A 17,671-nucleotide genomic window follows, 5' to 3' on the forward strand; every position below is an offset into this window, starting at 1 on the left:
GATACATTGTGTCAATGTATCCCCTTCTAATCACTCTGTGTCAATGTATCCCCTTCTGATCACTCTGTGTCAGAGTGATTAGAAGGGGATACATTGACACAGAGTGATTTTTTAGTATTTTGTTCAGAATCTTTTTTTCTAGGTTTTTCTCCTTCAAAATTGGGTGCGTCTTATAGGCCGGAGCGTCTTATAGTCCGAAAAATACGGTAATTCCAAATTTTGCAAATAATTGATCCTTTATTTCCCTGAGGCTCATTCCGCAATCTTCGGACATTAACTTGCGTAACTCCTCCTTATGGGCTTCATCCAACTTTGAATTTCTCAGACCTTCTCTTGGTAGTTTTTCCACTCTACTGGAAGATTCATAGGTCTTAATAATTTTGGTTATGGTTGTACAATTACAACCCATAACAATTGCTATCTGGGAGGCATCACTTTCATTAAGATAACTCCTTGACGTTCTGCATTGCTTACTTTGTTATTTGTTAGTCTGCTGAAAAAGCCTGATTCAGTCCTGGGTGGTACGGAGCTTGTCTAGCTGGCTGACATTCACAAGCCCCACCCCTCAGCCTCATGGCCAATGTATTCTATGTTCACTCCATTTCAGTAGCCCTTCAACATCCAAATCTTCTGGGAATATCAAATACCTGAGTTCCTTACCAAGACCTGTGGTTTCATATTTTTGCTACTACATTACTATTTTTTTCTGTGACATAGGGATTGGATGAAGGGCTGGGGGATGGGATGATTCTAAGGATGAATAGCACACTGTCTGTAGCTTTATAGGTCTTTTTACTGCGTGTTAAAAATATAAATAAATACCTAATTATCTATAGCTTGACCACAAGTTCACTTTCAGGTCAGATAATTTTCTGTGCTTTTGTATAGTACAACACAGGTAAGCATTAAATCCTGTTGCAAGGTTTATTTTATATGTGTTTAGTCATGAGTAATGTTGCTGGACAGACATGTAATGAACATTTCAGTTTTTGATGTTATATCCTAATCACCCCAGGAAATCTGCATTTAACTGAGTAGAAATCTGTTTTATGTTTTCTTGTTCTTTTCAATTTCTACAACCTTGCAAAACTCCTACAGAAAGAGACAGCAAAACATTTTAATAAGACATGTTACAACATAAACACAGCATAAAGCAGTGAATTATTTTGACAGGCTCTTCCCAGGCTTGTTTTATTCTCTCTTTCCTGTTGAGTTAGTTTTGGAGAACTTTGTTGCTGTAAATGGTTTAAAAATTTATTATGAAATGAAAGAGAGACACAGTCCTAAGTTATCAACTCTATGGATTAGTTACCTGTTTGATGTCTGCTCTCCATTAGCCTTGTCGCCTATCTTTATCATATACGTTTTGTGAAATAACACTGCAAATGTCATCAGATACAGCAGCAAGGATTTTCTTCTATCTAAAATGAGATATAGATTCGCCTATATTAGTCATGCCCTTTTTAGTTCTCAAGGCACAACAAACTTTACATAAAGACATAAACTGTATTACTTCTACTAATGATTACATTTTAATTTGGGTAAATCTTATTTTCTCTTCAAATTACTTTTTCAGATGGGCATTTTTTTCAGCCCTTTTTTAAAGCAATTTAATTAAAGAATAAGTAGGTTATTTTCCAAAACCTAGAAGCAAATTAAAAATATGTAATACTGACTTTTCTGCATTTGTAAGGGTTTGTTTTTTAAATGGTTATATATATTTCTTTAATCATGTAAAAGTACAAGACAAACTATTTTTTTATAAAGCTCATAAGATACCATTTACCCTTTTTTTTTAAGGATGGAAAAAAGAATAGTTAATTGATATTGGTAACATAAAATTAGAAACAATGACATATCCTAGCAATAAGCAAACAACATGTTATCGTGGGCAATGAAGCTATGTCAGCATGCAGCTTTGTACAGAGAGTCAAGGTACAGGTTCAGATGGAGTCAGGAAGCTGAATGGCAGATATACTGCAATATATGCACCTGCTACCAGAGTTCAGCCAAGCATTGGGAAGGAAAGTCTTCTCCAAGAGTGATGCAAACACACATCTTCCTGGTCAGAAGGGAAAAGAAACAGACCGGCTGTACAGATTGTTTGGTATAATGCCACCGCCAGCCATTGACAGTTACAAATTACATGGGCTAACAACAATAAGCTTTTTGAGAGAGAATTTTTGTGTGTGTTTGTGAAACATAAACTGGTAGATTGAACTGAGGACTGATTTAGGAAACACTGCATTACTCATATAAGTAACCTAAACATTCACCATTATTTCCCCATGCTTGGGCACAATTGTTACCTTTTGTTGTATAAAGCTTGCAAATTGTGGACCATAAAAATTGGCAGGTGCTGTATGTGCTGTACAGAAGATATAATTTTTATCTGCACGTAGTAAATGCTGGTAATCCAGTTAAAGAAATGCCTTTGTGGTGATTCCTCATTTTTTTATGTAGGGTAAAAACAGTCAATAGCTAATCCTGGAGCCATCAGACTTTAGAGAGTCAGTTTGTTTATCCATATTTCTTTGGTAGTCTCCCTAAAGCATTATCACTATGTAGTGGAATGCTGCAGTTTTTACAAGCTGATTAAAAGCCATTGTTTTAGGCTTATAGGTCAAATAAAACAATGTGTGTAAACACATTAATTTGTTAAATATAGCCAGCACATTCCTGCTTTAAAAATAGTTCTAAAATTAATAAAAGTGTTTGCTCCATAAAAGCTTTATAAATGAAAATATATTGGTCACAGTATCAGCCCTTTCTTTTGCAGAAATCAGCAGTCATGTATGATTTATGATATCAGCCATGACATAGTTCCCTGGGAGGCTAAAGTGCACTGAAACACATTACTAAAGGATGGAGCTTTTGCTTGCCTGTGTTGTTTTCCAAAGACATAAACCGTTTTTTGTATTTTTTATGCAAGAGTTTAGAAAGTTGTTGAATAATATGGCAATATTGGCTTGTACACTAAAATACAGTATAGGTAACAAGTATTTCTTTTAGTTTTATGCTTGGCATATGTATATGTTTAAAATGAAGATAAACAAAAACTTTTACAAATATTTTTGGGTAAATTTAGCATCAACTAATGGTACACAGAACTAATACAACTTTACTGCTGTCCAAGACTGAAACAATGAGATTGTCACTATCTTTACTCTTGCCATGGCCGTAACTAGTTTTCTGCTGTGAGATGACCATGTGACCATGTAGTCAACTGGAATATAGTGAAAATGTTTTTTAGAAAATGGGACCACAAAAATAAACTCCAAACAGAGCCAAGGCTACTAAGATAACTATCAAGGTTATAGACAGCAATTAGGCATCAGTAAAGAACTAAACCCTTCCCCATCAATAAAAACTAGAAGAGTTCTCCTTAAGTTTAGTTATGATAATGGCCCTTATAAATAATGCACGCATATGTTTGTTATATCACATACTTTCCTAAACACAGGAGGTCTCAGCTAGTAGTACGTCCATTAGCTACTTGTAACTCAAAGACTAATTACTGCCAAACTGCAATCAAGCAGATGACCCTAAATCAAAATTAATCTTTCTTAGATCATCTTCAGAAAATAATTTTCATTTAAGTATTGTTAGCAAACACATTTGAAGATCCCTACATATTTCTCAGCCGGTGGTGCAGCTATTCCTGGCAGTAATTATGACAGGACCAGAGGCTACTTCTGTTTGCTAAAATACATCCAGAATAACCAATTGTACATGAAATGTAGAAACAAATCTTAGTAAGTAGTTTTGGTTATTTAAATATATAAACAATAGTTGTATACACTTTAAAGGTCCACCAAATAACAGGCAGCAAGACTTAACAAAACCTCAGCTTTATTTTATTGTTCTACCAACTTTGCTAAAATAGCACATTTTCCTATGCATAACTATCCCTTTGAAAATGATGAATGGAAATGGGGCAGCTCAGTTACCGATTTTTAAAGTATAGATTATTCATATTGACTTTACTCTAAATACCATATGAAAAGAAAAAAAGTTGATAAAGCAAGAATAAAATGTTCTCTTGCATACAGACCATATTGCCATTTATTCTGAACATTTTTTAAGATAAAGAAAGACCAGTCAGATACTCATTTTATTTTTAAAATAACACTGGTTAAATGAAAGCTGTCAGCCTAAATGTGATATACAGTATTCCTTTTGTTCAGTTTATACGTATATACTTTAAAGTGGAGCTTTGTGTTATACTGGGCAGGACAACATACTGAAGAACACAAGAGTGAGATGATTTGCCAGGTAGGCAACATTCAGAGCAGGGATTCTTCTAAAGGCACAGTATTCCAAAGAAAATATGCAGATAGATAGATAGATAGAAAAAAAGATAGTATTGTGTGATTTGCTTATTTGTTGTTGAAAGCACTTCTCCATTACACTAGTTAGGCCTTAATCTGTTAATTATATGAATTATAATCAAATACTGATTACCTCACCTGCTAGTTTTGTTGTGTCTCTTTTAAGGCAGCCGACAAGAAAATTGTTTCAGGTATCAGCAAGGCACTTGTAGAACAGCAAATACAGTATTGATGTTCAGCATCCTTACCCAGCCTGCAAATTACTTTGCATGGCTATAGTTCACAGAGCTATAGTGTTTTTGTTTTTTTTTACAGCCAAGGAATTTTTAAAATGTGAAATCAACCTGAATTCTTTTCTGATCCAGAAAGAAGTTATAAGGTATATACATATTCACAGACCTGTACAGACTGAAATAATAAATGGTGCCAACAAACTGAATAGTGTTGCTGTGAAAATGCTTTGCCGGGTATACACAGTGCTTTGTATGCTTGCACATTACAGCAAAAGCTCACCTACGCCAATGAAAATATAGTTTTGTTTAAACCCCAATGCTCTGCAGTGGACTGAGTTGATAAATATTGTTGTTCAGAGCACTCCAACTTTCTTTAATGCATCTCAAAATGCTGCAGTGCAAAGTAAGAACAAAGTAAGAAGAAGAAAAAATCTTAATCCAACATATGCATAGCACAATTTACAAACATATGCATTATGTGCATGCTGTGCTATGAATAAGCCCTTATATGTTGTTTTTAAAGCTCCACTCAGCACACAAAGGCTAGCATAATCCTGACAACCTATGGTTAAAGAACCAAAGTTTTGAATGTTCCATTTCTGGATTTTCCAATGTATATCACAGTCCATGCTGTAAAACGACTGTATCTCATAGGTAAAGGAATTACTTTTTTCTTTTTGACAGTTTGACATAAAATTGGAACTGACATATGACATAAAACTCAGGTCATTTTAAAGTGTGGTGAATGTGCACATGTAGGTCAAACCAAGATTATTCACTGTAAACTTGCACATATTACTGCATACTTAACATCATTCTGTTTTTGTGAACTTCCAGGAGGAGCCTTGACAATAATAACTGCATCCGAAAGGGATATTGCATTTTGTCCCAATGCTCAACTTTGTTTCAATTATCTAATTAAAATATTCTCCTTGCACCATCTATTTTCCACTAATTAGGTAAAAGTTCCTTCACATTTCATGCAAACTTAGAAGCCCTAATGCAAGTAGTCTGATCTACATTCTGATTTATGTCAGATTGCATCATCCAACATTTATTACAGCTACCACTTAACAGAGGACATTTTTAGAGTTTGAAGCACTGTAGCCAGGCAGAAAGATTTAAATCAAAGGACAAGGTTATATAGGTTATAGGCAGCACATAATATACCACATATGCTAAAGAAAAGACTTTCAATCTGTCCATATTCTGTCTGTATATCTAGAAATATAAGAAATACGAGAAAAACTGAAAAGATAATAAAAAGAAGAAAAGAAGAAACAAACTGTGTTTAGAGGCAGTATTCAACATTATGTCTGCTGTGCGGTTAACAGCAATACTATTGTTTTATTCTCACTGTATGGACATTATTCAGTATCTTACCTGTGCTGGTTATGCATTTTGAATAGTGCTGATGAATTGATTGTTGTAGGATAATGAACAAACTCACAGTAGAGCAGGTATGCATTTGGTTTCACTACTTTATTCTCATGGAGCGCTGCATAATAATATTAATAATAATAATAATAATAATAATGGATCTGTGGATGTAGTAGAGGAAGACTTGTTGCACTAAGCTATTTGATGATTGAAGTGGACTTGATTTGCAACACTAAAAAATTATAGCAGATTTATATAAGATGAGAAGAGGTAAAACTTTTTTTCTGATGTTTTTTGCTGTCTGTCTTTCCATTTGGGGAGTTTCAGTAACTTAAAAAAACTTTATTTGTAAAACGTTATAAGAAAAGGAAGTAAGGGAGATAGATTCTTCCTGATATAAACTTATACAGCAATTAAAACCTAATATTAATCCTAACCATAACAGTGAGGAGACAGGTAAGTTTGTTTTATTGCAGAAGAGCCATATTCTGTCAATTTCGCAATAAAGAATCTTCCTGATTGCCAGTTACACTTTAACCAGGGGGCGGGGGCATATAAGGAATGTCTTCTTTTTAAAATCATCCTTCCCTTTAGAAAAGTAGCAAACACTTGGAATTATGAGTTCAGCAGATGGAGCATTAAAGTATAGTTTTACATATAGTTCAGTTTTTCTGTGTTGATTTTGTAAAATGGTTATATTATGGGTTACTTTTACAGGACACAAGTCTTTCAGTAAAAAAATAAATCTAGTTCTGAGACAGACATGCATTTCTTTTCTAGCACTACAAGGAACTATTTTGGCATGAAAGGCTTAACTTACAGAGCAACACAAATTCCAGAAACTACTTTTTTATAAAAGGACAGAATGGACTGGCAGAGCCCAGAGACTACAGTCAAAACTGTAGCAATCCTCTACAATGCCAGGGACAAGTTAAAGTGAATATTTATAATAAAAATACAGTTATCATCTACAAAGAGTGTCCAGACCTATTAAAGGATATAATACCATCAGTATGATTTAGACCAGCCTTTGTTCTTTTGTTTCAATATGCCTAGTTGTTTTTTAACCACCACCCCCCCTTCCTTAATAGCTTGCTTAAAGTAAGCAAATTGTGTAACTATGTAAACAAAATATTTGTTTTTCTTTCCTGCATTTACATCTACCTTTAATCCAATGAAACATTGTAGCCTAAATCACTAGGGTATAATTCATTATATGGGCTTGATGGGCAGAAGTAAGTTTTCATTTTAATGAAGTAGAGTGGTGATTGTGGTACACAGAGCCCAGCCTCTCTTATTAGTAGTAAATATGAGTTAAACATAACACAACTTGCCAGATTTTTCAAATGGTTGAAATTCAAAGAGATATCCAGCTGGGTAATCAAAACATAAAACAAGTGAAAATATTCATGCATATGTTATACACAGCCTTTATTCATTGCAGAATTCTACCTCTGTGTTTTTTTCTTTTTAAAATTGCTTAAGCAATTCCACTGTAATAGGAAGTTCGGCTGTTTTAAAAAAATATCTGAAACCTTGAAAAATTGATTGCTGATTCCACTTGCTTCCTCATGTGTCCTAAACTATCAAAACAGAGAGAATTCAAATTAGCTTTGTGTTCTCAGTTCAGTTAAATATACAAGTTGTGTTGGGGTTCTTTGCATTTTGAAGTTTTGATGTCAATATTTACCCCAACACACAAATCTGCAAAATACACCTCTAAAATAAGTTGTGAGCAATCAATGTGAATTGCGTATTTACTGCCAATACACTTGTGATCTACATCTGTCAGTGTGCAAAATATATTTGAAAAAATATAACAAAGTAGCAATGCCTATTCATTTGTTTTTTGGTGGCTGTGGGTGAGATGCTTTATGAAGTGTCTCACTTGCAGAATTGGTTCACTGGTGAGGAAGCCGTAACAGCATCTCAACCTCACTGTTTAAGTTCTAAGCCTTTAAAGAATAAATAGCTAAAAGGCTTTAACTTTACAGTTTTGTGAGCATTGTATTCCTAAAGCTGCGTACACACGTCAGATTTTTATCGCCCGATAATCGGCATCGGCCAGATATCGGGCGAAAATCTGGCGTGTGTACAGTCGGCGTCGTCCATCGTCCGAACGACTGTCCTGGTGGATCCACGGACGATGAACGACGACCGATCCTAATAAAAGGGAAGGGGGAGAGCGCGCAGCAGGGTGCCGCTCCGTCGTTCTCCCCCTCCCCTCTCCATAGAGCAGAACGGTGCTGTACATACATACTCATGCATCGTGTAGTCCTTTGTCGTTGGAAAGGATCGTGAAAGATCCTTTCCAGCGACAAAAATTGCACGTGTGTACGCAGCTTTAAAGTGGCTCCTTTTCATGGTCTGCTATTTATCTGACCTGCTGTAGATATTTTTAGTTACTAAATAGTTTCCTCCACACCTATTACCTTTAAAAAAAAAAAAAAAAGCAGGAACATTATGTAGCTATTTTTATTTCCTACATGTATTTTGTAGTAAATTTAGTATAGGGGTCATGTAACACATTTTCATTTAAGTTGAGTTTTCCTTGTTATTTACTGCACCTAAAACTAAGAAAAAAAAGGTAAAGTTAATCTGAGCCCAGAACAACAAGTAATAGCATAATTTCAACTAGCATGATGAAATAAGCCCCCATCACCTTCATAGATAAAGACATTGTGGAGGAATTCATCTACAAAGTTCATAACAGAAGTACATAAATCTAAGCTGTTTTTGTTCATTTCTATTGTAAATACACAGCAGATGTTTCTAAACAAATAGAAATCAACTAAAATGCAACTTTGCTGTTTTCGTTGTCATTTTTTATAAATGAAGCATTTTACAGAAACTGCAGCTACAGAGGTTAGGAAATTATTAGTTTGACTTTTTTTGTTTTTGCTGCTTGTAAGAATATTAAAGTGTTTTAATATCCATAGTCTTGTCACAGATACACTTTAAAGTAGCTTTCGTTGCAATACAAACCATTGATCTGGCAATGACTCATGTAGAAGGTTTGCTCTCCAACCACATGACACTCCTCTTCCAGGTTAACTAGCGACCCCTGGGAAAAAAAAGTTTTGTGTGTTCACTGCAGCCTGCAACCGACCACTACTTGATCTCCATTGTAGCTTATAGCTTTTTCTACTTGGCAAATGCTTTTATATACAGTAAAATAGACAAGATAGGGAGAAAAATAGACAGTACATACAACAAAGAAACATAAAATACAAGGAATGCTAAATATTGAATAGAAAAATGTCTAATGTTGGTGGCAAGATATGCACATATACAGTCCAACTGTTAAAGTTGAGAGAAGATAAGAAATAATTATTCTGTGATAAAAGCTGAAAGAAGGAGAAAACAAAAAACAGAAACCAAAAATTTTGTGGGGGGGGGGTGTGGACTAATAAGATAAAAATGCAGAGCAACTAATACTGAAGAGAAATGCAATATTATATGGGTCTTTAATTAATTTTCTAAAACCAGGGCTTTACCTTCACCTACAAAATAATTCCTAGATAAGACGGCCAACTAGTCAAAGTAGTCAAAGTGACTGACCTAGAATTACTGGGGAGAAGATCTTCAACGTTTACTGGTACTTCTCCTCAAGGCAAATGACCAAGATCTAAAATATATAAAGTGCTGTACGCTGATTAGCCAAAACACTAAAACTGCTGACAGGTGAAGTGAATAATATTATTGATTATCCTGGTTTAGGAATAGAGTGAACAATCACTTTTGAAGGTGATGTGTTGTAAACAGACAAAACTGGCAAGTGTAAAGATCTGAGCAACTCTGACAAGGACAAACTGTGACGTCTAGATGACTGGGTCAAATTTTCTCCAAAATATAGGTTGTTCCCAGTTTGCATTGGTTTGTACCTATTAAAAGTAGCCCAGGCAAAGACAAACGGTGAACCAATGACAAGGTCAGGGGCTCCCAATCCTCACTCATTTTCATGAGGGTGGGAGCTGGGGATGGGCTAGCCTTTCTGGTCCAATTCCACAGAAATGTTTGTTTAGCAAAAATAATGCTGGCCATGAGGGAAAGGTGTGAGAACACACAATGTATTGCAGCTTGCTGTGCATGATGCTGTGTAGCCACAAACCTGTCCACTGCTAAACCACCTACAAACAATGGAAGCAAGTGACCTGGTTTGATTAATCACATTTTATTTTAGAATTCGAGATGTAGATTTCAACTGGGGAAGAGATGGTAGCAGGATGAACTATGGAAAGAGACTGGTAAAGGCAGTGGGCCTGATTTATTAAAGCTCTCAACGACTGTAGATACATTTTCATCAGTGAACCTGGGTGATCCAGCACACCTGGAATGGATCTGATCCAGGATTGAAAACATATGCTATCAAATGGCAAAATAGCAAATGGCTTTTAGGAAATCCATTCAAGGTTTGCTGGATCACCCCAGGTTCACTGATGATAGTGCTTCTTCTCCAGTTCTGGAAAACTTTAGAAGCAGATTTTCTGGGCCTGATTTATTAATTTATTGGTGCCAGATACCATAAGACAACTACAGGAGTCTTGCAGCTGATTTGCCAGCACCAAGGGAACCTTTTATATTTTGGCTAGTTATATCAATAGATGCTGGGAGTCAGGCACTGCTCAAAACACATTTGTGTACCATGCTGAAATTTATACTGTGCTGTATAGGTTTTATGATGTTCAAGCTCCATGATTGTTGTGTTAAGTTAGCAATATTGACATTATTTAAGGTGTTTCTGAAGCCAGTCATTATTTTAATCTTTGCTATAGTGATAAAGAGTTGGAACGTTTGGCAAGATTTTATTACTGCCTGTGCTATTTTTAGATTTCTTTCTGTATTTGTCCAGATGGTTATTGTCACTAGGGCTCAAAGTAAGTGGAAAAATCCATTATTGAACTGAGATAAAGGTTACAATAAAGAGGACATTTCTATCTTTGGAAAGATTTCTGCTTATTTCCTGGTGTATCTACAGGACAGAAGGTAAAGGGAAATCTCTTCAGTGGGACACAGATGGAAAAAAACTCTTTTCCTTACCTTCATTTTTACTCTTCTTCTCAAATGTGTTTGTGAAATGCATTTTCAGAATTTATTTTTCACAGAAGATATTCCAATGTTGAAATCTATTTTGGAATGTTTTTTTTATAGCAGAACTGATAAAAGAGGAAATATGATTCACTGATAATGATTGATGAGCAATTTGAAGGATCCTGCAGTAAATCGGAAAGTCTAGTCCCCATCTTTCTTTGGGTATACTTACAACAAAATATTCAGTGCTTTGTCTGCATTATTCAATTTCCTTCATGATTTGAGAACATTATCTTGGATTGTTTATCAGGATCAATATGTGAAGGACATCTTGAAATCTATTATGGGGACATTCATTTAGAAATTGCTTGCTATAAGAACATTGTTTTTAGAGCCTTCCTACTGAAAACTGCATATGTGATTGCATAGCATAAAATGGGGGAAATGTCATTTTTAATGTCATTTTCTGCACTTTAAATATCAAAAATATATGAATATATTTAATATATGAGGCTGATTTTGTTTATCTTTGCACTGATTATATGTATTACCTTGCATTTGCAGGTTAGAGGCCCCCCAGCAGCAGGAGCATTCAAAGAACGACCTGCAAAGCCCACAGCTTTTCGCAAGTTTTATGAGCGAGGAGACTTTCCAATTGCCCTTGAGCATGATACAAAAGGAAACAAAATAGCCTGGAAGGTAAGTTAGAGCACAGCTGTGCTTATTGCAATGACATCTTCTGTTGCCAAACAAAGTTAGCTTATAAGTAAATAAACCTAAGTAATTCATTGGCAAATAGAAGTGTATGGTGAAAGCTGTTCATAAGCAGGTCCCTCTGGTGTCAGACAGCCACCTTGGCTAACGATTAAATTATCGTCCAAAAAAGATGACAGAGCCTCTTTGCCTCTGAGAATTATCTCATGCATCAATTCATCCTTATTTTTATGAGGACTTGGCAACCCTGGCTGTTTCAGGCAGTCCATCAAGTGATTGCATATTGCGAGCAGTAGCCATTTATCTCCCCCAAATTTCACCTTCCTGCAGGACACTTCCAAATGGAAGCTTTAATTACCTAAATGGATGGGTCAGAATTGGCTGCTCCCTAGGAAATGCAGAGCAGAATATAAACGAAGGCAGATTCTCATTCAGAGACGGTGCTTTTAGTCTGCAGCATATGTCAAGCAACGTAATCGCTGTCATACATGCCTCTGTTAGAGGCTGACCTCCACTGCTGAAATCATTACAGCTCCGACATTTCCCTGACAAAAGGTTAATTGGCTTCAAAATAAATGTATTGCCTAATGACTCCATTCCAATACGGCTGGATTTCTGTCTCCGAATGGCCCACTGATGTTATTTGTAAAAACTTGCCAATCTCTTTAACTCACTAGGGCAAGCTTTTAAATTTAATTTGAAAAACTGAATGCTGATCTTTTTCTTGCTTCAGCCATTTAATTATGTTTGTTCTCAAAAGCTTCTCTTCCGCTTTTATTTTACATAGTCAAAAACATACATTTTTGAAAGCCCAAATAAGTGAGAAATCATTATTTGAGCAGAGTACATTGAAGCAATCCAGAATAAAATAGGCATATTAAACTGAAACGCTTGTTACACAGTCTGTGCTGAGGATTTTATTATAGATCCTATTTTAATTCAGTCACCTGCTGAGTGCGAAGACATGCAAGGTCGTATATCTGTGTTTGGTTTCTTCAGTGATCAAACTGAACTGTTGAATCCAAATGACAGACAACTAATATTACATACATTTCTATTACTATGTGGTCTGTTCTCCTGCAGGGGAAAAAGGAGCATTTATTACAAATGTTGATGTTCTCATAAATTGCATTTAATAAGACTTTATTGTAACATGCATTAAGCAGTGTAGCACATTCAGTTTCTATAAATCAGTATACAAATGCTTACTTTTTTGTGTTTAAAAGAAAGAAATTATTCCTATTGTAAAAGTCCAGAATTATATATCTCCCTAAACACACCCATACGAACACACATACTTTACTGTATTGTGTCCTTAGCTATTTGCCTACAGTTCAGATTTAAATAGCTTTTGCTTATGTTCTTTAACTAATATGTAATTAGTCAAATACTCGCGGTCATTTTTGCATTGCAGTGTTGATATAATGCTAGCCTTTTTTTTTCTTGCCTTATTCTATGATATCATATTGCTGAAAAACATATGAATCCATTATTTAGATTGTTTTTACTTATGGTACTAAATTGCTTGGTATCTTGGTAATCTATTCATATAGTCCCTTAACAAATTATAGCTAAGCATATTCACACAGGTAACTATATTTTGTTGTTGAGGCATTAATTATTCTATCTGTGCTTCTGTTATCTCCAAATCATTCCTAATGACAATACTTGCAAACTTACTTGCAAACTGGATAGGAAATAACAGACCTGTTGGTCCCATTAGCATTGTGGACCAATCTAAAACTACATACACACTTCAGATAAAAGTTGCCCAAGATGAATGGACATGCTTGTCTTGTGCAAAAATGTGAAATGTCTACAGTGCTCCTCCAACCAATTTGGAACGACTGCTGTCCATCCCTATAGAGGAGAGCACAGTGGGATGACATTCACTTGTCCTTCCCCCCACTCTCTATAGAACAGAATGGTACTTTGTGTACATCACTCGTTCTTTTACCTGTCACTGGAGAAGATCGCAAAATATAATTTTCAGCGACAATCCCCTGACGTCCATTGGACGTCTGTACAAGGGTGAAGAAACAGTATCCTACAATTATGTATAACAATAATAAGGCAACATCAGTTCAATACATCAGTTCAATACAGTTCAATCAGTACACTTTCATCACTTTCTGATGAAAGTGTTTCTTTGAGAAAGTTTTACCCCCACCCCCCATTCCTCCCTATTTGTTTTTCTTTCCCTTCTTCACTCCTACTGCACATCATTCTGCATATGCATGAATGGCCATCATGTGATGTTTACTCTTTCACTTCAGAGAGCTATAACTATAGGCCCCATACCCCACTTGATCCCAGGGGATATATTATTTTTTTTTGCTTTTGTTTTTAGATCTCCTTGTTGCTTTCTATGCCATTACCATATTTATCTCAGAGTGGGCTTATGATTTCAGCTACCTAGTTTTCTTCCAGTTCTATTTTTTCTGACTTTCTTGAATGAGACATGCTGAACACTTCCATTCCTAGAAAGACACTAGGAAAGAACACAAACTTGCAAGCATAATGAAGGTAAAGAGCATCACAACTGGGAGCATGGAGGATCCTAATACAAGTGCACAATTGCTGTTAGGGAGTTTCTAAACTGTCCAATCAATTGTTTCATCCAAGCATCCTTGTGAGAGCACACTGTAGTGTTTTCTCATGTCTATAGTCAGCCTTTTCATTCATCATTGAATTCAGATGTATGGTGACCCTCTTTTTTAGTGAAACTATCAAGTTCAGCTAGCAAATAAAAATGTAAACAGATTAAAATCTAAAAAAATGTAAATTCAATAAAGAGAGGGAAAACCTTAACTGTCAGTGGCTCAGTGTTTTAATTCTAAGTACAAGACTTAGTGTAGTTGCTTTAAATTCATATATTGAATGTAGTGTGTCTATGACCATTTTTTTGGATAGCATAAGGAAAGATTAGAACCTCTAACAGGTCATGGCTCTGTTAGATTTCCATCACTTTCTTTTCTAGGGACAATGTTTTATCAAACATGAAGTAAGGGAAAGTTTGTGGCTGGGAAACATACAGCAATATAAAGTTGAGGGGGTTATAGCATTTCCCTACTTAACAGAAAAAAAGTATTTTTACTCAGTGTTGTTGTTAGCAAGATTTCTGTTTGTTTCCCATCCTGTGGACAACCTTTTACTGAACAAGAAGTGGAGGAATCTCTTCAACAGTGGAACTATTTCTAATCTTGTATCTTTCTATCCAAACTAAAATAAACATGTTTACTATAGACAGACTTTAAGCCCCTTACTCTGCTTGGTGGCTGATTAAACCCAGCACTGTGTTAGCATTTTTCATTTCTCTTTCATTGTTTTTGTTAATGTCTTCCTTCAATAACCAGATTACTAACATTTATAAATACAAATGTTATTCATTATTTCTGCTTATATTAGAGAATTTAATTTAAATGTTATGTTTACATTGTAAATAAATGGGAATACAATATACAGCAAGGGGACTGCAGAGAACAGTCCATTAAAGCAGCACATAAATGGAGGAGCCCGTTAACATAAAGTGTATTTAGCAGTCTAACTACATTCTACTGAAGGGAAACATTTAAAGGATACTACAGATAGTGATGTTTTCAATGAGGATGGATTTTTACACATGCAGAAGGTGCTAAACTTTGTAACAAACCTCTCAAGCAAAGCTTTAAGAGTTCATTAAGCAACCTACATGGAGGGATGAACTGTATCAGTGAGTAATGAAAAATGTTTTATACTGACATCTTAGATTTAGTCTAAACCCCTCCAGCAATGTTGAAGGGATGATTATGCAGCTATTTTTCCAAATATAAAACCAAGCTGTATTTTCCATAATTGCTTGGAAGCATATTTCCCTTGATGTACCAATTGCATGAATAAAAACCAAAAACACAGTATGATGCTACAAAACACTGCATTATGGAATATATGTGACTTCTGTCAACAGCAGGAAAATGAAGAAAATTTAATATTGAGTTTTCTTTCTTTTTTTTTTTTTTTTTTTGCTTTTGATCACGAATGTTAGGTATTAAGCGAAGAAAACATTTTTGTATAAAAAAATGAACATGCTTGTATGTATTTTCTAATGTGATATTTTAAAGCTGTGAATGCAGAAATGTAAGAGCTGCTGTTTTTGAAGGTGCAGATTCAGGTCTTATCCCTATGGGTGAGACACTAACCCAAAAAAGTAAATGCATATCAGGTTTTCTGATACTTCAATGGCAGCATGATTGCTCTAGGACAGTGACTCATCAGGTAATGAAAGAAGCTGTATTAGCCTCCATATTTTCTAATTCAAGATTCAGCTCATGCAAGAAGAATAATTCAAATTATTCAACCTACATTGTATTTGCCTATTTTACTGAAATTAATAAAAATTTGAGAGGTGTTTCACCGGTGAAGATATCACAATCTGCAACAAGCATCAGGGCTGGATAAACAGCTTCTAATACATGCAAAGTATTCTGGCATCTTGTTACATATACAGTAATGTTGTTATATAGTAAATATTATAGTAATTATATAAGTATTCAGTGAATGAATAATGGGGGTTTAAATGTATAAGGCATTTAGAAAAAAAAAATGAATAAATAGTAATTAAATACAATACACATTCTTGCTGTAGTATATCTAAAACAGACAAGACAAAACATATTATATGCATTTTTTTTTACCGGTCAGAGCCGTGGACCAAGTCCCCCATACAGTTCCTGGGCTCGGGGAAGTGGATGGCCTGTGTCCGTGGACACAACCCGCCCACTTTCACATTGCAGGCTCAGATCTGTGATGGGAGAGTGGGCGGGGTAATGTAATCATGAGGACACTATGGGGGAGGTTTCTCCCCCTTTGAGTGACACCCGCCTCCTGGCACATGCGCGGTCAGGAGTCGGTGATATTAGTGGTCTGTGGAACCAAAAAGGTTGGCGACCACTGGTCTAACTGACACATAAACGTATAGTGCAGATATGTAAAAATTTGAAGAAAAAAATTAAATACATGTTAAATAGGTATGAGTGTTTTAGGTATACATATAAAGAGAATTTATGTTTATAGATACATACGTTCATAGTAGGAACAATAAAGTAAGAATAAAGGGAAAGATTTTTTTTTTCCTGACAAGTAGAATGCCTAGCAAGAAGAAAGAAACCTACCGCTGTAGTAAGGTTAAAGGGAAACATTGTGTGAAAAGAATGGTTATTGGAGGTTGGCCAACAACACATTATTGGATGAACAGGAACTTACTTAAGATAGGATTTTCCGATTATATGGTAGTAGATGTATTGGGGTAAAGGAAGATGGCATGAAGTAGACTTTTGTCATTGAAAAGGATCTTTCATGATCCTTTCCAACGACAAAAGACTGAAAGATGCATTACCAAGCGCTGTACACACAGCGCCGTTCTGCTCTATGGGGAAAGGGGGAAAACAAGCAGGACAAGATAAACAAGATCCGCCAGAATAGATCCATGAACGAAGTTGAGCGAGCGCTGTACACAAATGAGATTTGTCCGATACTAGCCCTGAAGCAACAATGGGACGAGAATGATCTGAGTGTGTACGTAGCCTAAGACAGGAAACCATATAAACAAGGTGATAAGGGGAAATCAAAGATACATGGTTGAGTAAACCTAAAGCTGCATACACACCTGCAAATATTGTCGTTCGAAAGGATCTTTCACGATCCTTTCCAACGACAAAAGACTGAAAGATATATGAACGAGTGCATCATACAGCACCGTTCTGCTCTATGGAGAGGGGAGGGGCAGAAAGACGAAACGGCACCCCACTGCGCACTCTCCCCCTTCCCTTGCTTTACGATCGTTCTTCGTCCATCGTCTGTGGATCCGCCAGGACGGTCGTTCGGACGATGGACGACGGGTGCTGTACACAGACCAGATTCTTGTCCAATATCGTCCCTGAACCTATCGGGTGAGAACCATTGGACGTGTGTACGTAGATTTAGGAAGCAAGAGAAACTTATCAG

At 35.8% G+C, this 17,671-nt stretch overlaps 1 protein-coding gene and 1 long non-coding RNA gene across 3 annotated transcripts in view; one reads left to right on the forward strand and one right to left on the reverse strand.

Annotated features, from left to right (window-relative positions):
* PACRG (parkin coregulated) overlaps positions 1 to 17,671 on the forward strand; it is a 364,259-nt gene that overhangs the window by 66,020 nt on the left and 280,568 nt on the right. The window contains exon 2 of the mRNA XM_072409061.1: positions 11,540 to 11,674. Within this exon, the coding sequence (XP_072265162.1) occupies positions 11,540 to 11,674 (135 nt within the window). The remainder of the gene's footprint in view (positions 1 to 11,539; positions 11,675 to 17,671) is intronic.
* LOC140329037 (uncharacterized) overlaps positions 1 to 17,671 on the reverse strand; it is a 51,213-nt gene that overhangs the window by 9,597 nt on the left and 23,945 nt on the right. For both annotated transcript variants that reach the window (XR_011920391.1, XR_011920390.1), the window contains exon 3: positions 1,313 to 1,421. This is a non-coding gene — a long non-coding RNA (uncharacterized lncRNA). The remainder of the gene's footprint in view (positions 1 to 1,312; positions 1,422 to 17,671) is intronic.

This window comes from Pyxicephalus adspersus, chromosome 4, assembly GCF_032062135.1.
Source record: "Pyxicephalus adspersus chromosome 4, UCB_Pads_2.0, whole genome shotgun sequence".
Taxonomy (NCBI): Eukaryota; Metazoa; Chordata; class Amphibia; order Anura; family Pyxicephalidae; genus Pyxicephalus; species Pyxicephalus adspersus.